This window comes from Zingiber officinale, chromosome 7A (assembly GCF_018446385.1).
Source record: "Zingiber officinale cultivar Zhangliang chromosome 7A, Zo_v1.1, whole genome shotgun sequence".
Lineage (NCBI taxonomy): Eukaryota > Viridiplantae > Streptophyta > Magnoliopsida > Zingiberales > Zingiberaceae > Zingiber > Zingiber officinale.
In genome coordinates, this window is record NC_055998.1 from 120,209,881 (window position 1) to 120,236,808 (window position 26,928).

Sequence of the window (26,928 nt, forward strand, 5' to 3'; positions counted from 1 at the left end):
GGAGGCGCCTCAAGCAGGATAAGAGAAGAAGCTTTCAGCACTGATCCACACGGCTGACTCGACTGCTTTGAGGCGCCTCGGAAGGGCTTTGAGGCACCTCCAGCACTGTTTAAAAGGGGTGTTCGAGCAGCAGGTTCAAACAACGAATTAAAAAGCAATCTTCTCTTGTGTGCTGTGAACAAGACGACCAGAAGTGGTGCTACAAGTGTCCGACGACCCAGAGCTTCAAATCTTCAATTCTAGTTGTCAGTATACTCTTTTTAATACCGTTAAAATTGTAATACATTTGTAACTGAATTTGCGCGATATAGTTGTTGCCCACTGAAAGCGATCAACGATCGCGGGCCTTGGAGTATGAGTCGCCCTATGCTCCGAACCACGTAAACCCTTAGTGTCTTTGTGCGTGTTTGATTCGTTTTATTATTCCGCTGCTTTAACTCGAACGCTTTACGATTACGAAATCGATTGTGAAAGCCACTAGCACTATTCACCCCTCCTCTAGCGCATCTTAATCCAACATCAAGTTGAGCTAAGCATTAGGGTGTTCATACTTATTTGATAAGCTAACCGAATCAAGTCGAATTGAACCAAGCTTTTGAAATGATTGTTTGAGTTTGATTCATTTAAATATTATCGAACTCGCAATTCAAATTTGACTTGGGCTTGGTTCTTTTAAATGCTATTGAGCTCGTAATTCAAACTTAGCTTGAGTTTGATTTATTTATATGTTATCGAACTCTTAATTTAAAATTGTCTGATTGTATAAAATTTTTACTTATTTAATTGATTATTGAGCTTAATAATTCAAATTTGTTTGTTCATTTAAAAGTTTTTTTTTGGGGTTTATATAACATGTTGATAAGAGTTTTATTAATGAACATAGTTCACGAATATTGTTCACGAACGAATATTATTTATGAACATTAACGAACTGAACACATATATGTTCAAACTGTTTATTTAGTTTAATGAGTTGTTCAAACTTATTTATTTAATTGATTTACATGTATTGAACTAACATAAATAAATTCTTACCAAACCGAATATCAAGTTTGTTCATGAATGTTTGATTCATTTACAACCCTAACCAAGTAACTCCATGAAGTACTATGGTGGATGGTGAATATCATGAGTAGTTCAAATACCACGGATGTATAATATACTCTATAAGAGATTTGAATGCTCTTTGTATGTGAGTCTGTCCTATTTTTTACCATCACACAATGCCCCCTTACATTTTACATTACAAAACGGTTATAAATAGATTTAACAAATTTGAGGTAGTTATAAGAAAAATGTAAGGATTAATATGATTTTATATGAGCGTATAATAGTTATAAAGAGGACGTTGAAAGTCACCCCTCTCCCTTGGGAAAGGAAACGCTTCGATCAGCAGCTTCTCCCTCGATCGCAGAGGCGCTGCTGCGGTCGAATTTACTGGCGATCCCCTTTCTTCCGTTGATCCGTTCCCCTCCGATGCGTCTCGCCGATGGGTGTTTCCGTTTCTCTGTTCTACTCCTCGTGCTAGGTGCCCGCGGCCTCGGAGCAGTCGGATCCGTCGGCGAGGGCACCGATCTCCCTGATGCTGCAGTGAACCTCAACGTCTCCGATTTCGAGACCGTCCTCAGGGGTTCGCCGGCGAGCTTCGCAGTCGTCGAGTTCTTTGCTCATTGGTAACGCTGTTCCTTTTCTCGTGCCACCTCGTTATTGGTTTCTCTCCTCTTGATCCGGAAGTGGAGATTTGTAGATCGTTTTAATCATTGAGGGTTTTGAGGAAAGAAAAGGAGTCTATGCTGATGTCTATTGGTTCATTCATTTTGGCACACAGTTACTATTGGGTAAATTTTGCTCGTCTACCTTGTCGTGACATGCCCTTGAGCACATCCTTGATAGGCGCGCAGCCACAACCTGTAGTACAGTAGTAAATGCTCAGTCGTTAAACATTACGAGGGATTTAATGATGGGTCATTGCATTTGTAATTTGATAATTGGTTTGTCGTTATGCAAAAACGGGTTCTTAAGGAGTTATTAAAAAAATTAAGCCTATATATATATATATTTTTTGTGATATAACAAATTGGGCGTAAAAAGTAAAGGGGATGGAGAAATAGAAGGGGATAGAAATGTGAAGGGAGAGAAGTTATCAGCCTTCACATTGTTCCTTGAAGTGGGGGAAAATATAAACTTTCCTGCCAATTGTTTCTTTAGAGGGATCATAGGTGAGGACGAATTGTTGTTAAATCATTTTACCTTCACTGTTCCCTTGAATTAAAAAACAACTGGTGCCCCATCCATCTAAACTTGGAAAAAGGAACTGCTGTCCATATGTTCTAGATATGCCCCCATAACCATCAAGACGTGCTCTTTGTCAATTCTCGTAAAGAGGCTAGCACTGCTAGGAGCTATCCTATTTGGCAACTACAGGTGTTGCATGGTGGCACAATCAAAGTCCAATGATTGTGCTTTCTATGTCATACTGCGCTTCCTTAAAAGCTGGCCTATATATAAGAGTTCCAAGGCAGCAGATGATTGTGCTTTCTTTGTCATATTTATCCCTAGATTTAACACTTGACAAATCTTTCTTTTACTCCACCCTTAATCATATGAATTTTTCATTTAGTTATCTATATGTATGGACTTCATCCAGACTCCTTAAATATAATGTACACTAGAATTTGGAATCTTGATACATGTTATCCAACATTATAATTGAGTAATTCAAAGAGTAGTTTAGTTGATCACTTATGTTAGGTTTTATGGCTGTGAGGCATTATCTATATCACTATTTGTAAAAAACAATTGGAGTATATGGAAGTTCAGTACATAAAACATGGTCTTAAATTGTTTAGATTGAAATTTCAAGCCGGTCTTTGATCTAAGTACCTTAAAGATGTATTTGAAGGTTGAGCCTTCGTGAATATTCTTCACTATAGATTCATTTTACAATGTTTGTTTCACTTTTTTCTTGTAGAGTCAAGTAATTAAAACTTAAAGTAAATTAATCAAAGGGCTGACCTTTTTTTTTCCAACTCCATTCCATTTAAGTTGTGTTCTTCTTGTGATCCTTGCCTGTATATTTCATTGGCATTCAATGAAAATATAATTCACTAGATGTACCATTTGATCATTTCATATGTTCTCTGACAGCAATATGTCTGCTGTTTATATTGATGTGAACTCAAGATGAACAATTAGACTAGTGTTTTTTTATATATATTTACTTAATCAAATGGTTTAATGGCCCATTTTGAGCTTAAATGGATTGTTTTTCTTAAGTCACTCTTGGTTGCATGATACACTGGATGCTTGTCTTATGTTTGTTTTTAGCTCCTAGCTGATATAGGCTAGTATTTTTTTTACTTTGAAGTTTGTTTATTTGACATTCTTTAATTTACTTTTCTGATTAAACAGGTGTCCTGCATGCAGAAACTATAAGGTATATGAAGTTCTAGGCTTCTAGCTCCCTGCCTTTCTTAAATCATCAACTTCAAAAATATTTTAACCATAATCATGCAGCCTCATTATGAAAAAGTTGCAAGGATGTTCAATGGGCCAAATGCTGTGCATCCTGGAATTGTTTTGATGGCACGGGTTGATTGTGCGATGAAGGTAATTTTTCTCTAGCTTCCAGATCACTTTTTTGGTTCTATTTTTCTAGGCATAGAATATTCTAGTTCCTGTAAGTTAGATTACATGTATCAGTGGTTGCCTGAATTTCAGCACGAATTTATAGGATTTCAGTATCATTCTGCATCGACACTCGGCACACTTCAAAGTGTGCTGAGACTCAAAATCAAATCAAACGAATCTTAATCCTATAAACTCTTTCTGCCTTGCTTGGTTACTGCCAAACATAAGCCTATAGCAATCATAAAATCAATTGAATAAAATTTTTGAAGCAACTCTTTTCACCTTGCTTGGTTATTGCCAAAAATAAGCCAATAACAATAAGAAAAATCAATTTGAATAAAAATTTTGAAGCAACAATTTACATAGATACAAGGCTAATGATTGTGTGTTGTGCATTGAATGAGAACGTTGGAGACTCGATCTCATAATGTATTAAGACTAAGATTAAATAATGCTCATAGGGCATCTAGTATTGTAACTAGTTTCTTCACATATTCATAAATGTATCTTGGTTAATCATTAGAATTTGGAGTTAAGATTGACAAAATTGAAACTGGAACAAGCATGATACATGTTGGTTACTCCAACTCTAGTGTCACTCCACTTTAATGTTGTTGGCATTCACATTGGTGTTTTCCCTCTCATCTTTTTCTATGGTATTTCAATTTTTTCTAAATTAGTTGCGGGTAGAGAATCTTCCTTTCACCAATATTGGCAAAGACAAGCCCTGCATTTGTGGGCACCTTCAAAATTGTGTGAGCATGGTGATTAGTGGTTGGAACATTACTTGTGAGATTGATACCGATCAATATTTGACATGCTTATAAATTTCATCTAATGTTCATTACTTAGTTCCAACCACTTGTTTTACTATTTCTCTTCTTTAAATTCTTCGACAGAGTGGCAAGGCAAAAAATATATATATATATATATTAGTGGGTGCAAATGAATTTTAATTCATTTCAATCAATTTTAGTGCGATTAAAAATTTATTTTCTAAGTAGCGTAAACTAAGATCCAAACTTATGAAAATCAAGAACTAGTCAAACATAACTGATCAGGTTGACCTAGTTTTTTTTCTCTTAAATTTCCTATTATTTCTCTATTGAGTGAATTATATGGATTGATTGAAACATGGGAGCTGTGCCCAATCTGTACAGTTATTAATCTGAATATACCAATTTTGAATTTTATAACATATTGTAGAAGTAAAAGAAACTACAAGAAGAATAAGTAATACAAAAATTAAACTTAATGATTGAGAGAAATTATTCCAGACTATGCTTATGAAACTCAAAAAGTGAAGGAAATTTGTGCATTCCAAATATTGTCAACATGATTTCATCTTTTGAAATCATTTAAATTGAACAATATGCCATAGATCATTTATTCATAACATGATTTCAAATATTTGGATGTAGTGAGTTTGAAATTTTATTTTAGTTTCCATTCTTTTGTAAAGCTACCACCCAGGCCATTTATGCAACTTCTTAGGCAATTGCTGTAGGGGACGACATTGCATAGCATACGTGGCCTTGTAAATGTAAGTTGGCTTCAATATGCAGAACCAAGAGGTCTATCCGGCTGCAAATGCAATATTTAGGGCTGTATATGCAGTCTATGTGGCCAGATATACAACATATAATGGTTGCATGTGCAAGTCCAAAATATTGAAATTTCGATTCCATCCCATTCGGATTGAATCTAATCAAATAAAAATGATGTTTTTCCAAAGCATATATTCTGGTAATTGTGACACTCTGACAAACTAAGATTTTGGTGTGGCAACTTGTTAGTATATCATGTTTTTGCATTGTACGATGGCACATATTTGTTTATATGAAATTACTGATGGGATTATAGCATGATAAGTGTACTTTGTTATATATATGTCAAGTGTCATTATCATTTGAGTAACATAATGATGTGTAAAACTTCCTTATCTTGCTTTAGCTGCTTGACCTCATGATTTATGGATGATGTCATGGTAATTCGTTCTAGAACTGCTATCTAAAATGAGCAAACTGGTGCAGAAGGTGGTGAACCTTTAAATATGTAAAACTCAAAATATACGGCATATGGGAATATTTTTAATAGCAAAATTTGATGGATCCTACGGCTACCAGGCCAACAAGGATTATCTGAACTAAGTTTTAAGTTAATTGCCTAGATTGCTTATCAATAAAAATGCTATTGTCCAACGTCAGAACCATGAAAAGGGGTTTTTATATTAATTGTTCACTTGATATAATTATTATTGCTGCTTCTTTTAAGTTTAACAAACTATATTTTGAGGAACTTAGTCAGTCGTGCCTTTTTTCATACTTTCTCTTTGACAACACAGATAAATACAAATCTTTGTGGTAGATTTTCAGTTGGTTTCTATCCCATGCTATTGTGGGGTCCTCCAGCTAAATTTGTGTCGGGTAGATGGACTCCTAAACAAGAAAATACTGAATTACAATTGATTGATGATGGAAGGACAGCAGATCAGTTACTCAATTGGATAAACAAAAAACTTGGCAGGCAAGTTGTTGCTTCTCTTCATGCTTTGTTTAGTTTTTGTATTGCTATTATTATCATCCTATTCAATCAATGCGCTTGCACTTGAAATTAATTTTATGACTCATCATTAACTTCTGAGAACTGAGAAGTGTATCCTTAACTTTTACTTGCACTTTCAGTTTTTTGATATAGGTACAACTTGTTGAAATTTTACTAATTTACCAAGATATCTACTCCTTAATGGAGAATTATTCTGCTGATCTTGATGGTGTATTAATAATTTTCTGTTCCTCTTTTAACTCAATTAGCAGGCCGTGTATCCCATTAACAGTTGGAGATATCTTCGGAACCGACTTGCAGTCCTAAAGCTAATATAAGTGTCATGTTTCTCTTTTGCCATGTGAGGGACTATACCTATTTCAAAATTCTGGTTTTCGATGATGGAAGTTCAAAGTGTCTTGGAGCTCATTTAATCAACTCAGTGTCTTAGCTTGTTTCCATGAAAGAATCTGGATATATTTCCCTAAATGTTTGATGTTGGTCTTGTCCAATTAAGGATTTAAAATGTGGACTTTGTCATGGAGGTGTTCAGTAGTAATCTGGTGTATAAAAAAAAGATTAGGAAGTTCCCTTTAGGGCACTATAGGGATTCATTGTTTTCCCTGTCAACTTAATGAAGGCGATGAATCATGATCGATTAAGGCAATTTACTTCCTAATTCATACTAAAGCAGTTACAGTTATACTCAGATCTGTTAGGGTAATTAGTTGATAATGTCATAAATTAGAATGCTGCATATAGAGATCCACTAGTTGGCTTGGAGGTTAGCTTTTTTAATGGGGAAGTAAGGTGAAGTGCCTAGCACTTGTGGTTGACCTTTAGTCGTAATGATGACTGTTCATGTTTATGAAGGTGGGATTTCTTTGATCTTATATAAATCAAGCAACTTATTGATATGTGAGATTCCTGGGATTTGTTCAGATTCAAATGCCTTTACATGGAAATGGTGAAATGCTACTGAGCAAGACAAACTATCTCTTTAGTAATCCAGCTTCCCACTATTTCTTTGTCTAATTTCAAGTAGGTGTGTTTGGTTCATGGAAAATTTTTTGCTTTCAGTTTTGTATTTCCAGAAAAAAAAAAAGTAAAAAAAAAAACAGTTTTCATCATCTTTTTAACATCGTTGTATAAAAAAAATTATTTGTTGCTTGAACTTTCCTTAAAATAAGACAAAAAATTATGAAAACAGTTGGAAAATGAAAGTTCAATAAATGAAGACATGAAACAATTGGAAACTGAAAACACAAGACACTCTTTTTGTCTTACTCTGAGGGTAGGTTTAGTTCATTTGATCGTATCAATATAACTTCTCCTGGGATTACTAGAAATACTGCAGTGATTTCATTGACTGGTGACACTTTTATTCTGTGCAGCTCATTCAACTTCGTTGATGGCAGATATGAAAATGAAAACACATTTTCCAAGAATGCCTCGTATCCTGAACAGGTATTCACATCTCATTTGCTCTAGATTATTATGTTAACCTGGCATGTTTGTCCTTGATGCTTTCCTTATTTCTGATTATTGCCTTACACCTTGCTCTATATTTTGGCAGATTGCTCGTGCTATTTATGATGTTGAGGAAGCCACAGCGTTAGCTATTGAGATAGTCATAGAAAATAAGGTTGAGCCTGTTTTCCTGCCTACATTTGGAATCATTTCGTGTAAAAACTTTCAAAAGTGATACTTCATGTGTGCATCATGCAGATGATCAAGTCAAGTACTCAAGCACCAATCATAAAATTTCTCCAGCTTTTGGTGGCACATCATCCTTCAAAAAGGTTAACAACTCAACTTTTTCATAAATTTAAGATATTTGCTAGTTTCCTAATATTATAATTGGCTTTGCTTTAGGTGTCGAAGAGGAATTGCTGACCTACTTATAAGCTTTGATGATATGTGGCCTTCAGGTTCACTTTCAGAAGAAACACATATGCTGCAAGAACATGACATACTGAAATCCTATCCAATTTGTGGCAAGGAAGTTCCTCGTCGATATTGGGTGGGGAAATTGTTATTTTTGGATACGTATATTTTTTAAGGATAACAAAGAAAACAACATATTTTTTATTGGATACCAGTAATTTTAGAAAGTCTTTAGTATAAAAAATCAAACCACATTTCACTCAGAACCCAAGCTTGTCAAAGCTAGTACTTTTTGACTAAGTTTATCATGTCATGTATCCTGAGTGCAATGGCAGTTGGCATAGCTGACAGTTAAAACTAACATCAGTGGCTGTTGTATGTGATTTAGTACTTTATGAAGTTAGTGTTCTGCATTAAATGTGTCATTTGATTTTAGACCATGTAGCTATCGGATATGCTTGATTTACTCTAGTTATATTCATGCCTTTGCATGGAACTACTTCTATTATTTGGAGGAAAATTTTTTTATGGTGAATTATATATACACCTTCTCTAGTTCATTTATATTCCATGTACCCTGCACCTTTTTCCCAATTCAACACCTTTGTCCATCAAATGATTACATTATATGCAAGCACCTTGTTGATAATGATTATTCCATGTAGCCCCATTTTTCCACACTAAATAAGTCACATGATGGGCTAAAATGGAGATTTTTTTAAAGATGAGGTATACTTGGAATATCAATAAACTAGAGGGTGTGTACAATCAATTTACCCCAAAACTTTATGTAGACGTTTGGAGGTCCAAATTTATGTGTCTTGCATGATTGTTATGTAGGCATTCCCTTTGGACCAATCTGAAAGAAATTCAAAAAATACTGATTAATCGATCCTATAATGATCAATCATGCAACATAAAACTTAATGCAATAGATGTAAAACCAGACCTACTTTAACCAAAACTGATGAGTTCTTAAGCTTGTCAATGGCAGACAGACCTGTCTTATTGTGAATTTACATATCAATGAGATGGATCATCTTAGGAGTTGCTATCGGTACTTGAAAAGAAATGTGTGCACAAACAGGTCATATTATACAGTCCCAAATAGGTACATCATAGTTAGAAGATTCTCTCTCTAATCTCTGTACATTTGGCAGATATTTTGTCGAGGGAGTAAAGATCATTCAAGAGGCTTCAGGTACTTGAAACTTCCAACTTTAGCTTCTTTTTTTTTTTCATTATCAAACCATTTCTTTTTCTATACACATTCTCATTTTATGAAAGTGAGTCTTGGCACAACGGTAAAGTTGTTGTCATATGATCTTGAGGTCACGGGTTCGAGTCGTAAAAACAACCTCTTGCAAAAAAAAATGCTAAGGTAAGGTTGTGTACAATTGACCCAATGTGGTCCGACTCTTTCTTAGGATCCCACACTGGCAGGAGCTTCGTGCACTAGGTTACCCTTACACATTTCCATTTTTATATAGGGATGTAATCGAGTTTAGCTAAATCGAGCCGAGCTTGACTGTGTTCAAGTTTGTTCATTTACTTATGAGGAGCTTGTTAATTAAAATTCTTATTGAGTTCAAGCTCTGTCTCATCTATTGGGAAAAGACTTGATTGTTGTTCTTGTTGTTGTATTGGGCTCAAGCTGAATTCTAGCCTTTTGTCAAGCTCAACTAGAGATGCTATTGTCCATATAATTTAATTAAAATATTTCATTATCAGCAGTGTGTGCATCTACCCATACCTATGACTAATAACATGATCTTATCTTTATTAGTTCATTATCAGCAGTGAGAATTTCCATGGTTGCCCAAAAGATTTTTAGGTTATAATCGTCTTTCAGATAGATCAAACAAAACAAGGCAGTGAGTTTTTTTTACTAACATTTTTAATCATGTCGTAACAGTTGTGGCCTATGGGTTTTATTCCACTCCCTTTCTGTTCGAGTTGCAGATGGCGAAAGCCAATTGGTTTTTACTGCAATACGTGACTTCATCCAAAACTTCTTTGTTTGTGATGATTGCCGTAGGCATTTTTCCGAAATGGCTTCACGGTACTTGAACATTCACATTTTTTTTCTTCACATCTATCTTAACAATGTCTGACATGGGACAGTTTGCAGTGTTTCAGCACCCTTCAACACCACTCGCGACTTGAGCATTTGGCTATGGAAAGCACATAACGAAGTCAACGAACGACTCGTGATAGACCCAAGATTTCCCAAAATAATATGGCCGCCAAATCAGCTTTGTCCATCATGTTACACTTCTTCAAGCGTGAAAAATAGCAGCAACAAGCAAATAATCTGGAACGAGGATGAGGTGTATAAATTTCTGGTGCACTATTACGGGAGGATGCTCGTATCATCTTACAAAGACACAACTCTGAGTCAAAACAAGGATGGTGACGAGTCGAATGACACTGCAGCCTCAAGCAATGCAGTCGCAGTACCCATCGGGGCTGCACTGGCCATTGCTCTCGCCAGTTGCACATTTGGAGCCTTGGCTTGCTTCTGGAGAGCCAAGCAGAAGAAAAAGAAGTATTTACACCAACTTCGTTCTTTTAAAGAAGTATGATCCTTAGGACGCAAATCACATCATTCCATCTAATGTTCATTTTGGCTGGAAAAGATGCTTTTTTTTTCTTCTCGCCTTTGTAATGCTTTTAGGAATAGGAAAAGTTTGGAAGAGATGCATGAAGTTATCAATGTACAGAGGAAAGGGATAGAAAGTGTGTAGGAATACTTTGTTTACTTATTATCCGATGCTATTGCTTTTATTTAAATTACTGTAGTTGCAAAGAAAAAATATTGAATCAGCATGGGCTGACATTGTCTGCATGCTCTTTCGACAATCAAGTCAATAAAAGAACAGAGATGGAGTCTCACGAACACGAGAGAGTGTCAAAAGCTCAAGAAAAAGATGAAGAAGAGTAGCCCTTACGAAATCATACCTTTGGCTACTTTCGTGCGATATTATATAGGCGACCACAAAACTAATGGCTAATTTGATCTAGCCATTAGTCCGACGTGGCTTTCCCAAAGAGCGACTCTGATGGGGGAAGCTAGGGCCTTGATGGGCCTCCATTGTCGTGAGTGGCATCGACCAAGTGAACCTGGTTGTAATAGGATGACGACCCGGACGACATCAGACAGGATTTGAAAAGATAGAGGAGGATATTTTGTTTTGTTTTGTTTTGTTTTGTTTGATTGTGTTCGAAGAATGGGAATGAAAATGAGAATGGAATTAAATGCATGACAGCTCAAGAAGTAATGAAATACACAGCAAGTGACAAAATCAAGGGAGTCGAAGATTTTATTGAACAAAGCGAAGCAACATGCCCATTCTTTATTCAATAAAGATGCCCTCTCTAAATTATCTTGGGATTTTTTCTATACATTTGTATTTTTTAAAAAAATATAAAAACATTATTTTCAAGTCGATATTGAAGAAGGAATTAAACATCAATCCAATAAGATCACTAACTGGCTTATTAGTTTATTCCTTTCAACGAACTTAGGGAATTGTTCTCAAAGGGTGAGAATGAAAATGAAATTGAATCTGAATTAAATTTTATAAAAAAAATCTCAATTTCTAATAATAATAATAATATTATTATTATTATTCGACTTGAAAGTGGTAAAGAAAACGTGATGGTCCTCAAAAGGCGAACCCATGGAAGCCTCGTGTTCCGGAGTGCCGAGTTAATTAACTACCCGGCAATGCAAAGTTGCAAACATCATAATAAATAGATTTTTAATTTAAATAAACAACTTATGAAACGTCTCTTTTGTAGCAAAGAGACAAAGGCAAAAGGTTATTCTATATATAATCTGTCTTTCAATTTTTATATAATAAAGAAATTTAATTATATGAATAGACTAATTTAGAAGATAATTAATTCGGTCCTATAAACAATTTTCATCAGTTATCATAATAAATCCAGAAAGTAATATCAAACACTCCATGTTTATAATCTCCCAGTAAATAAATACTTTCTGAGCAGGATTCGACCCATTATCTTTCTATTTGTCACCACAATATCTTACCCCGGGCCATACAAAGATAAATCGAATACTTTCTGGAGATTCAATAATAAAATGAAACTTTTTTTTACTCTCTTGAGATGGATAATTTGACCACAAAAGCTCCTTAATTCTACTTCTCTCACAAATTCTATTTAAATTTATTCTTAATGAAAAAGAATGGTGATACACTTGCGTGTGTGTATATATATATATATATATATATTAAGTAAAGAGCACTGCCTTTATGTGCTCATTTGTTGTTTCATTGTTTTGAAGACCTTTCTCTCTCCTGTTTTTTCCATGTAAAACTAAAAATATTATGTCCCTTTCTGGCCTTCCTTTCACTTCCATCCTCCCTTCCCTTTACTTACCCCTCTAGTAAACAGTTCCTAGCAAAGAGGACAAACCCTCTGCCAAAAAACAAGGGAGGACTGGGCCATCTCTTTTTATTTTCTTTCACTCTCATAGCCACATCTGTTCTTAACCTTTTCTATTTTTATCCAAAGGTCAAGGTCTTCTGCCTTAGATTAAAATAATTATTCGAAAAAATAATTCTACCAATTACAGAATGCACTAAATTCTTCAAAAGAAAAAAAAAACAATTTACTCAACATAATATTGTTTGAAATGAAGATACTTTAAACAGATAGATAAATTTGTACTACTGAACCTTTTACAGAAATTTCTATAGACCTGACTTATTCATAGCTTAGAATTTTGATAGACTAGTGAAAAGAAAGGCTAACAAAAATACATTTGTTCTAGAATTATTATAATGATAGACGTTAAATCACATCATGTCTTCTTCTCTTTCCTGCTGGTAACATTTGTTTTGGCCGTTGGATGGCTTTTCACTGCCAGAATGTTGAGGCAGCCGAGCTTCCTCCTCACTCTCACTATATAACCGAGAGGAAGAAGGATGCAGCAGAGCAGAAGACAAAATTAATTTTGCAGGAGAAGAGAGGAAAGAAGAAAGCAGTGAGGCGAGCCATGAGCAAAGCTGAAGACTTTAAGCTCTTCAAAATCCAGGCATCCCCATTTCCTTTCCCTCTTTTCTTTTCTCTTCTTTTCTTTTTTGTTTTTCTTGAAAAATATTATTGTGCAAGCCAAGTTTTGAAGGCAACTGAGAGTTTCCTTTTGGCTGGGCTCGCCTTCTTGCAGACTGTGGTCCTCAAAGTGCACATACATTGTGATGGATGCAAGCAAGAGGTCAAGAAGCTACTTCAGAAAATTGAAGGTTGATTTTCCCCTCTGTTTTCTTCAATGATCAAGAGTTTATTCTTCTTTAAACAAGTTGTCTTGCTTGGTTCTTTCTTTTTCTTCTTTCTTTTTTCTTTTCCCAATTTCCCTTTGCTGGATCTTTGCATTGGTAGCTCATCTCCACTTACTTTGTTGGAAAATCCACAGTTCTGGCTTATCACGCTTCAAGTTTTTTCTTTTCAAAGAGAGGTATATTGAATAATAGTTTACCATCAAGAATATACTGCTCAGCTTTTGATCAATAGGCTTGTGTTTTGATTTATCCTTTGACTGTCTGCTTGGGATTTCATGTCCTGAAACGCGTAGATCTGCTAAAATCAAATTGAGCTTTCTCACCTCATTTTTCCTCCTCGATCAGGAATATACACTGTCATCATAGACGCAGAGCAGCAAAAGGTCACGGTCGCAGGGGATGTGGACTCCGGCACCCTGATCAAGAAGCTGGCCAGGTCAGGGAAGCATGCAGAGCTCTGGCCTCACAAGTCCACCAGCCAAAGCAACAGGCCCAGCCACCCACAGCACCAGCAGCAGCACCTGCAGCAACATCAAGCCAAGGATGGGAAGAAGAAGAACAACAACTGGAACAAAGGCCAAAGCGACCAAGCCCTCATCCAAGGCCTCAAGGCCTTCAAGCACCAGCACAGCACGGCTGACTCCTTCAGTTCAGACAATGAAGACTTGGAAAGGGACGACTTTGACGATGAGGATGAAGATGATGAGAATCTGGGCCTTGATCTATTGAAGAAGCTGAAGCTGCCCAATAATGCTGCGGGTGCCAAGAAAACTCTGCACACTGGTGGGAATGGTAACAAAAGGCCTGGGGAAACTTATCCCAATCGACCTACTGGATCGCAGTACTCAAATATGCCACAGGCAAAGGGATTAAATGCTGCACAACCAAACAACAGAATGGCTAATAATGGCCTCATGGGCCTAGCAGCTCTGCAAGGACATGGTCTCCAGGCTCAGCACCAGCTGGGTGCAAACTTTTCCACAGGTTTCCCAACTGCTGGAAATCACCAAGCACCTCTGATGGTGAACTTGCAGGGCCAGGGGTATCAAAACCAACCATCCTCCATGATGACGAACTCGAGGGGGATGAACAACCCCATGGCCAACATCAACAACAGCAGCATGCTGATGAACGAGAGCAGGTTCATGCAACCCCAAGTGATGTACAATAGGTCTCCACACATACCCCCCTACACCGGCTACTACTACCCATGTCCTTACTACCAAAGTCTGTACTATAACCATCATCCAGAGACCGGGGGAGGAGTAGGCCATGGCGATCATCATCCTCTCAGCGATGAATGCAGCAGCGGTTGTGTGGTAATGTAATGTCATTATTGCTGTAGGGGAATGTGATGAAGTGTGCACTGTTTCTCGTCACTTGGCTTTTGTTTTCTGCTAGGGGGAAGGGAAAAAAAAGTAAGTCCTAATGACTTCAGTGTGGGGACTGTGTTTGACACTCGATGCCAGTGCAGAATATTTACTTCATGCAGCTATTGATGCATTGCCATCCTGTCTTACTCATCCGTCTGTATTAACGCTTGCCACTATGCTTAATTGATGTGGGGTTTTAGCTTTGAAGTCTGTCTTGGTGCATACCTGTTAGGGATGAGTTTTGAATTGATTGTTTATGACAGGGTTGGAGTCCAACTTGGGTTTACTGGCAGGCTTCCTCGCATGCTTTTGGTACAAGGTTATGATGGCAGGAGGAGGAAGGCAGCTGCATCACCCTAATCTGGCTCACTTTAACGAAGGATAATTTACCTTAGTGGATAAGATAATGAATCCTGAGAACAACAGAATAAAGGATTAGTTTGCAGAAAAGAAAAGCAGTGAACTGCAAGTAATTAGTCTTAAAGGATAATGCATTTTGATGGCAATAGCATAAAGCAATAGAGAAACTATTCATATAAAATAGTCATTAGCGCATGGGCGGGGTTTAAAATGCATGGCAACACATGTCTTGTTCATGGAGAGACAAACATGATTGAGGGGAGTGAACTTTTGAAAATGTGTTTACAGAAAGAAATGAAAGCCCTTTCCATGGTCAACAAGTTTCACAGGAAAAGAAGCGTTGGTAAAGTTTAACCATCCTGAGAAGGGTCACTTGGGACTGGGCACCACAAGGAGCTATGAAAGAGATGCAAAGGCTGGGCTCCAGCAACCATGTGAGAGAGAAAAAGGGGATGGCAGTGCAGAGTGTGGCAATATATGGTGCTGAGAGAGAGAGAGAGATCTACATGCGAAGCCAAAACAAGGAGTAGAGCATGCAGGCAAAAGGTGCGAGAGTGCAGAGCACTAGGTAACACAAAACCTCTTTGCTAGTTTCTCAGCTTTAAGTACAACTGATTTGTTGGGAAGTGGGCTGCTTGAAAGAACTAAACCAATTTAGGATCCATTTTCATGATGCTTTTTCCTCACCTTTCTATCTCTTTCTTGCATGTTTCTGTGTCATGTCTTGAATGGGGAGCAGAGGCCCATCTGCTACTTGAGTTGTTTCTTTGAGCAGATGTGGATGACAAACTTTCTGACTCGTGTCACGCTTGTTATTCGCTTGACCGACATCCACATCGCATCCATTGTAAATAAAAATAAAAATAAAAGTTCATACAGCAAAACCTAAGCAAATCATTATTAACTTTAGTTAATATAATATCAAAAGAAGACACTACAACTTAACCTGTCCTACTCTACGTAGGTGCACTACAAAACGCATGGCAATGGTAGAAGTGAATCTTCGATTGCAATAGAAAGTCTTCGACTGCAATAGTTGAACTATAAACACATTGAACACTGCCTATATAATACTTAGGTTGGACAGATCTAAACTAGCCATTGTAAGATTCGACTGAGCTAATCTGATAATTTATCAAGTTCATTGAATTTATTTGGACATGTCAGACATAAATTTAACTAACCTTCAAATAAAGTCTAACCAACCTTTGAATACTTTTTTAATCTAGAAATAATTCTCCACAATTTCAACTAAATCAAATCTAAAAGAAAATAAGAATTATTGCTCAGATGACATGCTTTCAATAAAGATGCAGTCATGATTGAACATTTACCTCAGTATTATATATGTCATCCTTTTTTAACAGGTTAAACATGAGCTATTTTTTTAATTTAATATATGAATTGAGTGAAAGTCAACTGGCAACAAGGTATCGTGATTATGAAGTCCAAACCTCTCATTGTGGCGTTGTTTACATCTTCTAGTGCTGATGCAGACTCACTAAGGTAAGTTCACCCTGGACACATTGTTTACATCTTCTAGTGTCGATGTATATGTCCATTCCTAACTCAGATTCAATCCAACACACGATTGGACTCAATCTCTAAGTTTGATTCTCTATACCAATTAGGACCAAGTTAAAGCCCACACTCAGTGCCAAACTAAGTCAGTTCACCTAGTTGATTTGGATCCGAATTCTTATTGGATTTACAAACAACAATCTCCCTACTTCTCCATGCCTTCCCAAAGCATCGGAGTCGTCCGAAGGGGAGGTGTTGAAGAACATTGTTGTGACTAAGCAAAACCCTGAGGATGAGGTCTTAACACTAGGGAGAGATAAAAAAGGCTCATGGTTCTCTCATTTCAGATGAAAAGAGAGCCAAAAAGTTCACAAGGCACAACCGTAAAAAGTTAGTGCAAAGTCCACGCCAACTAGTCAATCAAACGGCCAAAGCAACAAAATGACAATCCACATGACTTCAATAGAACCACCCATCAAGCGAAAGCACAACAATCAGATGAAGTAAACAGCGAATTTGATACCGCAAATCAACAAACACTGGCAATATGGGCATCAATGACATCTTCAAAAATCATGATACCTTTACAAAGTACACAAATCACACAATTTACATCGCAAAAAGATGAATAATAATTATTGATAATATGATTAAAAAGAATAGCAATCAAGAAAACCTCACCTCAACCATGTTTGTAGCTAATCACCGCTGCCCATTGCACTGATTCACTCAAGTAGCTCAGTCAAATCCATGACACCTTCACTACTAGGAACCCACCTGTTCATCATGACACGAAAGGTAGGCACACAGTTGAAGTCCTCAGCCTTCTAACGGCCAGGAACTGTAGAATTGGTCAGATCTTCATCCCTCATTTTGGATATTTTTATAATATCTTTTAATGCAGTTTAGCAAAAACAAGCCAATTTCAAAATAAACAAATCAATTTCTTGACATCTGAAATCCAGATTTTAATGATTTCCTCAACAGTTATCAAGCTTCTAAAATGTGTTTAAGCACATTACAGTTTTGGAGAGAGGAAAAGGTAGAGCTGTCAATACCAAACCGAACGATCATGGATCAAAAAGTATAATAAAAATGGAAGAATCCCTTCCGTTCGTGGTGGAATTCACCAACAAAAGATGTCATAAGCCAAGCCACACAAGCTTTGTATTGTCATACTAAAAAATCAAAGAAATTTTGATTCACGCAACCACAAACCAAAGCAGACCGCAACACGATTATAATATTGATTAACCGCTAACTTCTTCAATTAACAAATCGCGTTTATCTATTTAATTGACCGAGTCGCGTATTCCCACCACGCCGCTACCTAACCGAGTCGCCAGGTGGTGGCACGAGTGAGGCCAGCACGCGGAGACTTAAAAGCACACTACAAACTCCAACACACGCGCTGGTCACGTGTTATATAGCTTTTTGACCTTTCTCAGTGCCTCTTTAATTTGAGTAACAAATAATCTCTCGATATGTATTTAGGATTAATATAATTTTTTTTTCCTCTAGCAAAAATGGATGGGGATTAGAGATCGAGGAAAAAATCTCCGCCGTCCAATTGTGACTCCCAAAGAGGAAGATCATCGAAGCCGATGAAGTCGTCGCCAAGCTCGCCGACGAGGAACGGCGCGTCGACGGCGTCGAGCCCGACGAGGTCCGCACCTGCGAAGAGCTCCTCGATGTACCTCTCTTCCTCCGCTTCCAGTGTGGTGCGCTTCTCAGCCGGAGCTAGAACCGACGATGGCGACCGGTCGGAGATGTGGAATGACACAGCGGAGTCCTCGGTTGCCAGTCGGGGCTTGGACTGCCGGAGGCGCTTCTCCTCGTCGAGCCTGGCCGCTGCGGCTCGGTAAGCGGCCGCAGCCTCCTCGGAGGTGGCGAAGGTGCCGAGCCAGAGTCGGGCGCGGCGGATCGGGTCGCGGATCTCCGCCGCCCACTTCCCCCACCGCCGCTGGCGGACGCCCTTGTGCTTGCAGGAGGAAGCAGAAGGAACAGCCGCCGCCTGCTTCCTCTTCTTCACCGGATCCTCTAGGGGTTTTAAGGTTTTAGTCCTCTGGTCCACTACAATTTCGCGGACCACTCGCTTGTTCATCATCGTCGAACCCTCGTCGTCGCTGTCAGTAGCGTCAGGGTCCGCGAACAAAACTCGGATCTTCTTCACCGGGCTCGATCTGACCACCGCCAATCCATCCAACTTTCTTGCCTTCTTCTCCTTCACCACCGCCATCGGCGGCTTCAGATCTCTACTCGAGCCCAAACTATCTAACCTCTTCATCTTCCTCTTCCGGCGCATCCTGTACCGGCTCCAGATCCGTTGAATCCGCTGCCCAACCATCTCAATCTCCTGCCCAACTCCACAAATCCCGGAAACAAAGCCGTCAAAAAGAAACAACAGATCAAAAACAAGGAAAGTAGAGCAATCCGCGCACGTCAAGGAAGGGTTCCCCCTCGAAACAAGAGCAAGAAGATGAAGAGACACGTATCGACATGAGGAAACCCAAAACTCTCCGCTTCAAAACCAGTTCTGGAACAAAGATCTCAAAATCAACAGATTGACAGATGAGGCAAATCAAAAAGGCAGAAAAGATCTACTACACTTACCGCATCGAGTCTGTGCCTGATACCATGAATTTGAGAACAGGAACCGAGGAGGAGGAGAGGGTGCAGGTGCGGAGATGCTGAGAACGACGTCGTGATGAAGCGACGGCAGCAATTGCAGACATAAATCTGAAGCGTCGTCGTCCTGCTCTCGAGGGCTTGGGAGTGAGCAAAAGCGAGGGGGGAAGTTGCGGCGTGGGTTTTGCCGATAGGGATCGGAAGGAGGAAGAAAGAGGGTGATGTAATGGATGACAAATATCGGGTAATGTTTGTGATTCTTCCTCATCTCTTCTAGCTGTTTCTTTCTCCAGGGCAGATAATATCTGGTATTGTTTATTAACAAATCTAATCTCGGGCCACGACCAGGTCAATTAACATGGTCTCCGATCAAACTCAATTTCAATTTCAACTAAAACCTCAACTTGTTTTTTTTTTTTAGTTTTTAGTTCTAAAGAATTACAATCTTAAATCAACCTACAACACAATTGACAAAGAGTTAAAACTTGAGAGAGGCCAATTGACAGGTGAAATCAAAGGAAGGAGGAAATTTTTACAGGTTGCAGGTTCCTTCCATAATTCAACTTAAAGCTGGAGCTAGTGAAATCCAAGCCATTGATATAGGTAAAGAATGACACATACAAATAACATCTTAAATTTCAACCAGCTCAAGGACTTAGACAATCAAAGGCCCATCTGGGTGATAGACGAGTTAATTTACAGCCACACCCATAACACAGTACATATGAAAGCAACTCAAATCTTGCCTCCTCCACAACCTCTAAGAAATGCCTGTCAAATAACCAATCACCATAGTTACTACACAAGAACAAACAGGAATAAAAGCTAGCTCAACCAATTTCCAGAAAAATAAATTCAATATATTTCTAAAATGTGGTTTGTACCAGCTTGGTAGTGGTGACCCACTGATGCTGCCTTTCTTTCTTCGCAAGCTGGCACTGGCCGCACCAGCTAGAGAAATCCTTCTGAAATTTCCTCCTCTCTCTAAAGATTGAACTGCAGGACAATCAGAGATTACTATTACAAAGTTAAAAAGAACAATGGAACAAAAAAGAGCGTTAAGTGACTAACATTTGAATTAATGATTTTTTTGTTCCACATCCACAATTACATTATAACTTTATCCCCCTCTTATGTCTTTCCTCCCATTCTTGTCCAAATAAACAGGCACTAAAGGTAGTGGGTGGGAATGCTTCTACAACCACATTTTAAATCAACTGTGGATGATGACAAGAAATGCTCTAATCAATCTCAAGTCTAATGACATCTTCCTTCTACATGATGGAGTTTTCATGATTAGGTACTTGATCCATTCTCAACCATTATCAAAGCGTTGACAGATAAAGAATGTAGTAACTGCGAGTAAAATAGTGAACATAATGATAAACGCACAGTGTGTGCAGAATTATATATCCATGAAATCACAAATATCAGATGGATTACCACAAGTTTCAACACTAGTTCCTTGGTAAAATTAATCCTGAATAGTCTCAGTGCCTCAGATTTACAAACAGCTGTTGATAATGCTATTGGAGAGGCTTTTACCAAATGGCATGCACTTCAGAAGGAAAAAAAACCGAGGAAAGGATACCTTCTGCACCATAAAAGCATGTTGATTCTATGTCCAGAATTTGTCGGACGAGCTCCGTGTCGATGACGGCCACGATGGAGTACAGCTTGACCAGGGACGTGAGAATAATCAAAGAACTCCTACAGTAAAAATTGATGAGGGTTTCAGCAACATGCCTAGACAGTTTTAATAATGAAAACAGCAAACAAACTACTTATAGCAGCTATTCTATTTGTAAAATGAACCATAATAAGGCACCAATGACTTCAACCTACTCCTGTAACAGTTTGATGAAAGAAAGAGTTTCTATGCTTTTAAAATACTTTGCTTCAAAAAGGTTCAAAATATTGGTATCTCAATAATGGTCAATGAATAAACTAGCACTGCAATGTGTCTTTACTATTCCATCCTGGCTATAACCAAACAGAGGAGACACCACCAGCAGAAGCAACAGCTATGGTGGTCATTGCATGCCTGTTTCATTCTTCTATTAAATACCCCAAGTGGAGTCCAGAAAACTTTCAAATTAAAACACATCATGAATTCTCATGATACCAAGAACAGTTCTATTGAACTGCATCCATCATTACTCAGTACAATCACTACAATCTTTCTTAAAGGAGTATGATCCTATGGCACAAGCATATTATAACCTTTCTTAAAGGAGTACGATAAAAAAAGAGAGCCTCTGGGTAGGAAAGGAGCTCTTGGCATTGTGGATCGGAATGGAACCTTGCCTTTGATCTTTCACGATCATTTTCAAGACTGCCAGCAAATGAATGCGTGAAAATGGGTAAGTTATACCAACCAAAGACTTCATATATGCTTCAAATTCCAGGCCAGCATAGAATTGTCAAATGCTACAGATTACAGAAGCTTCAAGAACAGGAAAATGCAAGATACCATGAGAATACAAACCTCTGGTTGTGTCTCTGTGTTCACATGCTTGTCACATCGAACTCCCTGGAAAAACAAATTACCCCCAGAAAAATCTTTTCCCAGGCATACATTTAAAGTGACTTCCGCATCATCCACATGGAAACCTGCATTAGAAAAACACAAATGATTTAATGAGTATAAATGAATTGCATCAGTTTGGTCACTTTAAATAGAAGTCAAACTACAACACAAGCTGTCCAAAAACTTTAAGATTAGTTCATAAATTATTTGGCTCCAATTGAGGACTAATTAGATCTCTAATGGGTGAAAATTGAATTACCTGATGTATAGACTTAAGATTAATTCTGAAAATTAATTAGCTCAAATTGAAGCTAAATTAAATCTCTGGGTGAAATTAAATTCATCGTAGAAGCTCAAGCTCAATTTGGGTTAAACCAAAGTTAAAATTGAGTTGAATTAAATTCTTATACAAGCATAAACAAGATGAGCCAACACATAATATAGGTATATAATATGCCCATTAACTAATACATGTTTGATCACAGATTCTCAAGCTTCCTGTGCTTTTTCTCCTTTACATAAACACTGATTACTGAGCTTCACCACTAACTGCCTCCATGGCTGATCTCCAAAGTTCTATTGAACTTCCTCCCTTGCTAAATAAAAGGCCTCATAAAAAGTCTGTGGGTGCATCCTGTCTTTGGCCCTTTATTGTGAACTTCCATATTGAGCACTCTCTCTCTTGCCTTTACCTTTGTTCTATTTTACCTTCTCGCCTATTGTAGAGTCAATCTAGCCAAACATAGATTAACACAAAAGCCTTATTACATGCTTAGTAACTAGTTAAACATGTCATTTTCTTTGTGCTAACATGGTCCACAATCATAATTATATGTATTTACCAAATAACTGTTTTTGCTTAATAATTAAAGCTTTTGCGCAAATGGTGATCAAGTCAAACTTAATATGGGGCAAAAGCAAATGGCTCTATGTTCAACTCATGTCATTTTATTATAATTAAAGAAGATGCTATCATGTAGTTACCTAGTTCGATATCCTTGTCCTTGCCATACTCAACCACAAAACCATGATGTGAATCCAGAGTTGACCCACCAACCTCAGGATAAAATACTGCAACCATGGAAATAGGTTCTAAGAGATATTGATGAAACAAACGTGTATATATATCAGACAACGAAGACATGCTTATCACCTCTAGCAACTGGAGAGATGAAGTCATCCATAAGCTTGTTAAGCATTGTTTCCATGCCAAAGTCATCAAGCACAGCACCATACTTGTTCATTGCATTTGGTCGCATTATTTTGAACTTGACTGAATTAACCCACTTTTCAAAATTTTCCACCTAAGAAGTTATCCAATTAATAAAAGGTCATGCCTAAAAAACAGTAATTGTGTAATTTTACAGATGAGTTGGTAATACCTCATCTAATAACATTTCACATAAACTTGGCTGCAGCATAGAAAATATATAAATTCCAGGTGAAGGTTCTGACAGTATATTTCTGAAGCTCTCCTCTGTGTTATCATTGATTGCCTTAAGAAATGATGGCATAAAAAACGTTGATGGTTGCAGATTGTATAGTTCTTTATGTAAAGGCTGCTCAAGCAGGAAAGAAGTAAAAAAGTTACATGATATCAAAACAATTGAAGGCAGGAAACCAATCACACAAACACCAATTTATCCATGCATAAAATGGAATAGTTAATTATTAAGTGATGAAAGCAAAATAAGTAGTGTGACATTCATCTTAACAGCATCAATCATATAGCTCAACTAAACACAATCTCAACCGTGCAGAACATAAGACAAAATTGTTATATAAAATGCAAGGAAACTACTAGTAAGTAGTAACCAAACCTCCCTAAATATTTTGCAGAATAATAACAGTGTCCCTAAATACACACAAGTTCACAGACCTCCTTTCAAGGGAGGAGGCGACTTCACTATCTAAGAATCAAGAAGGAAAAATTCATGAAGATCAAGCAAGTTGAGAATCACAACAGATGAGAATGAATCTCATCATCATCTGCAGATAATGGTTGGCAGTCTAAATGTTCAATAACTTAAATTTTTGATGTGGAAAACAAGTGTGAAATAGAATTATGAATGAAGAGACCAATCCTCAAAACATTCAAGATACTAATATTTGCTAGATGTTGCTTCTTAAAGCAAAGATATGCATGTGTGCATATGCGCACACACACACATAGGAATGACTTTGCTCATCCACCAAACGATCCAAATTTAAGTGAGTATGATGCACCACACTACAGTGAAATTGGAACAAAAACACAAATATTACTAGGGACATAATTTCTCTAAAAAAATTGGTAAATATCTTCAGAAAATAGATAATGTTGAGCATAAACACCACTCATGGAGTTCCTCCAGAAAGTAATCTGAAACCAAAGTTCAAGAAATTATAGCAATAATATAAGAAACACATTTTCAGAATCATGCAAGTAAATCACAGAAAAACTGTCTTAACTTTTAAAGAGATTGCCATTTTCAAATCATTAATATTCAATAGCTGAATCAGAAATTATTGCAGATAAACAAGCAAAAGGGTTATAATTTAGCAACCAGTAAGTACTAAAGAAATTAGCATGAGCAAATGGCAAACCTGATAAGCTGAAATCAATTTCTGCCTGTATGCTTTATGCTTCTGAACCTGGTATAGTAAGTAAGCACTCAAGATTAAAACAACTAAATGACCACTAAGTTAATGGGGAGCAGACTAAAATTAATAAGAAAGTGAAGGACTAAGAAGACATGCACAACTTGAAATGGTGGAAATTAATCAAAGGAGCTGCAAAAACACAAGTTAGCAAGGAGTTTATAATATTGATACAGAAAGTAAGCACTCACAATTAAAAATTTTAGAAATAATCATGGCAGATTCTTTGATCCACACCTATTTCAGATTGAGTCCAATTAACATAGGTCAAACCACCCCACCTTATTTTCTACGAAAGTATAGCTCTTTCATACGAATGGCAGAAAAGCACCGGGTGACTACATGTTTCCTACACAAAGCATGATCTCACCATGGGAAGGATAACCAACAAGTTAGGAAGAGTACCCACCTAGAAAACCATGATATTTCATTTAAATGGCAACAGGCCAACAAAGCACCGGGATACTAAATATTTCCTACAGCAAAGTATGCGAAGGTATTTATGCTATATCAGGAAATAGTTGAACATTTTTACGAAAACACATTTGCGAAGAACTTACCCTGCTGCATTCCCCCTCGGGCAAGTAACGCGCAAGGATATCCTTCATTAACTGCAACTTGGCATCCCGCGGCACCTCGAGCATGATCGGAGGGAGGTGCCGCTCCAAGGAGCTGAAAATTGCCGGGACCAATTCCGACCCAACATCATCGTACCGTTCCGGCCTGTGCTCCGTGTTGGGATTCAGCCTCAGGCGCCGGTCTCCGTACGTCGGCCTGGCCGTCCCGTTCCCATTGCCCACTGGAGAGCCCTCCCTTCGATCGACGACCCCGTCCAGCGACATCTCTCTGCTCCCGGAGACTCCGGCGCCCAGGGAGGAGATGGGATCAGTTCCCGAGGTACCTCTGGCGGAGAATAAGAGGATATGTTTAGCGTTAGGGTTTCGCGATATGGTGTACGGTTGGAGAGAGTAGGAAGTAGACGGGATTAAACAATGTCACGGCCGAGGGCTATTTATCATGGGATTGCCATAAGCCCTGGAGCAAAATTAGGGGGCGTTTGGTACGCGCATTTTCCATTTTCATTTTCTGGAAAACGCGCGTTTTCTGGAAAATGGTGTTTGGTTTGCGTTTTCCGCGCGCGTTTTCTAAAAATTTGGCTATCGTTTTCTAGAAAAACAGAGAATGACAAAAAGTCGTTTTCTATTTTCTAGAAAACGCGCGTTTTCCAGAAAATGAAAATAAAAACGGTGCAAACCAAACGCACCCAGGGTTTCCGTTTGGAGGGGATGCTGAAAGCCTGATCCGCTGTTGAAGGCCAGATAGCATGAGGGCACTTATGCTTTGTGAACTCGACACGTTGGACCGTGATGGATTTATCTTTTTTATTTTTATATTTTTTATTTTATTTTATATACTTTACATTTTTATTCTTTTATTAATATATTTTGGACAAGTTCAAACATAAACTGTCTATTCCATATATCCAAATCTTTCGTGTTAGTCTATCGACAAGTTAATGGAAGCGTTGGGTGAACGAATTGTCTTTTTATTACATATATCTAAATCTTTATTGATCCAATTAATCTATCAAATTTACTTGTAATGAGGTGTTTTCATGATTTACCTATTGGATAAATTAGGAAGGATAAATCTTAATTATATGGGATGTAACGAGTATATTCAAGGGATGATGCGGAGGTCAAAGTCAAAATAATGTGACGTTCAAAATCAAGGGAAGAGGGCATTCCCCATCCGACTTTATTATTCGTCCAGTGTTAAGACTCTCAGTGCCAACCCGATCGGTTTACAGTCCGTTTGGAAGAGGGCTGACTGACCCGTAAGCCAGTCGAACATAGGGAGTTTAGTGCTTCACTCTTGAACTGGGAAGTTAGCATATCCAGTCATTTAACAACTGACTCAATTTAAGGAATATCTGACCCACCTCATAATCGACCGACTATAGGTCTAGTCAGTATAAAGGTCGATCTCCCCGTTTCTTACAAATCCCTCTACACACACCCGGTCAACTCTATTATTGGCCAACTATACGGGTTTCCGTGAGACCATACATCTGTGTATCCGTTCAATAATGGGGTCAAACGAGTTCATATGGCTCCATACCCATCTCCTATATGCACAAATGTAAGGTAACTCTCTTTATAAACCTGGTTAGATTTCCAGATCTTAGGTTCACCTTACCTACAAATTATTACACGGACGATCGATTTAAAGTATATCGATCGAACCTCTCAGAACATAGCTCCATTTCTCTGGGCAGCCCATTACACGCCCAGCTGAATACAAGGCCGACCAGGCCTGAGACACTTAGCTTCATACTGCTTCCTAAATAGATTTTCAACATGAACAGTTTATCATATTGCTTCTCGAACGGATTTTCAGCACACCCAATGCATTATATTATTTTCTAAACGGATTGCTAACATCATTCAGTATATAACCAAACAGCTTAATGCGAGGACAAACATAAATACAGCCGACCTTATAG

The 26,928-nt window shown here is 37.9% G+C and overlaps 4 protein-coding genes across 4 annotated transcripts; 2 read left to right on the top strand and 2 right to left on the bottom strand.

Annotated features, from left to right (window-relative positions):
• The first annotated feature begins 1,346 nt into the window (after positions 1 to 1,346).
• LOC122002242 (sulfhydryl oxidase 1-like) lies at positions 1,347 to 10,854 on the top strand. Its single transcript, XM_042557345.1, has 11 exons — positions 1,347 to 1,673; positions 3,412 to 3,436; positions 3,517 to 3,609; positions 5,975 to 6,156; positions 7,569 to 7,641; positions 7,751 to 7,819; positions 7,903 to 7,976; positions 8,050 to 8,197; positions 9,222 to 9,262; positions 9,977 to 10,123; positions 10,193 to 10,854. Exons 1-11 carry the CDS (start codon positions 1,477 to 1,479, stop codon positions 10,644 to 10,646), a joined length of 1,503 nt encoding a protein of 500 aa, XP_042413279.1. The 5' UTR covers positions 1,347 to 1,476; the 3' UTR covers positions 10,647 to 10,854.
• A 1,982-nt stretch (positions 10,855 to 12,836) lies between these two features.
• Positions 12,837 to 14,950, top strand: LOC122002243 (heavy metal-associated isoprenylated plant protein 37-like). Its single transcript, XM_042557346.1, has 3 exons — positions 12,837 to 13,126; positions 13,259 to 13,334; positions 13,716 to 14,950. The coding sequence occupies exons 1-3, from the start codon at positions 12,941 to 12,943 to the stop codon at positions 14,696 to 14,698; spliced, it is 1,245 nt and encodes a 414-aa protein (XP_042413280.1). The 5' UTR covers positions 12,837 to 12,940; the 3' UTR covers positions 14,699 to 14,950.
• A 2,898-nt stretch (positions 14,951 to 17,848) lies between these two features.
• On the bottom strand, positions 17,849 to 19,690 carry LOC122002245 (ethylene-responsive transcription factor ERF118-like). The gene is made up of 2 exons (XM_042557349.1): positions 19,238 to 19,690; positions 17,849 to 19,160 (listed from the first exon to the last, which is right to left on the bottom strand). Exon 2 carries the CDS (start codon positions 18,969 to 18,971, stop codon positions 18,162 to 18,164), a length of 810 nt encoding a protein of 269 aa, XP_042413283.1. The 5' UTR covers positions 18,972 to 19,160; positions 19,238 to 19,690; the 3' UTR covers positions 17,849 to 18,161.
• A 69-nt stretch (positions 19,691 to 19,759) lies between these two features.
• LOC122002244 (2-oxoglutarate and iron-dependent oxygenase domain-containing protein CP2-like) lies at positions 19,760 to 25,413 on the bottom strand. The gene is made up of 9 exons (XM_042557348.1): positions 24,983 to 25,413; positions 24,369 to 24,416; positions 23,165 to 23,341; positions 22,936 to 23,086; positions 22,767 to 22,853; positions 21,741 to 21,865; positions 20,844 to 20,962; positions 20,137 to 20,248; positions 19,760 to 20,023 (listed from the first exon to the last, which is right to left on the bottom strand). The coding sequence occupies exons 1-9, from the start codon at positions 25,262 to 25,264 to the stop codon at positions 19,988 to 19,990; spliced, it is 1,137 nt and encodes a 378-aa protein (XP_042413282.1). The 5' UTR covers positions 25,265 to 25,413; the 3' UTR covers positions 19,760 to 19,987.
• Between the last annotated feature and the right edge of the window lie 1,515 nt (positions 25,414 to 26,928).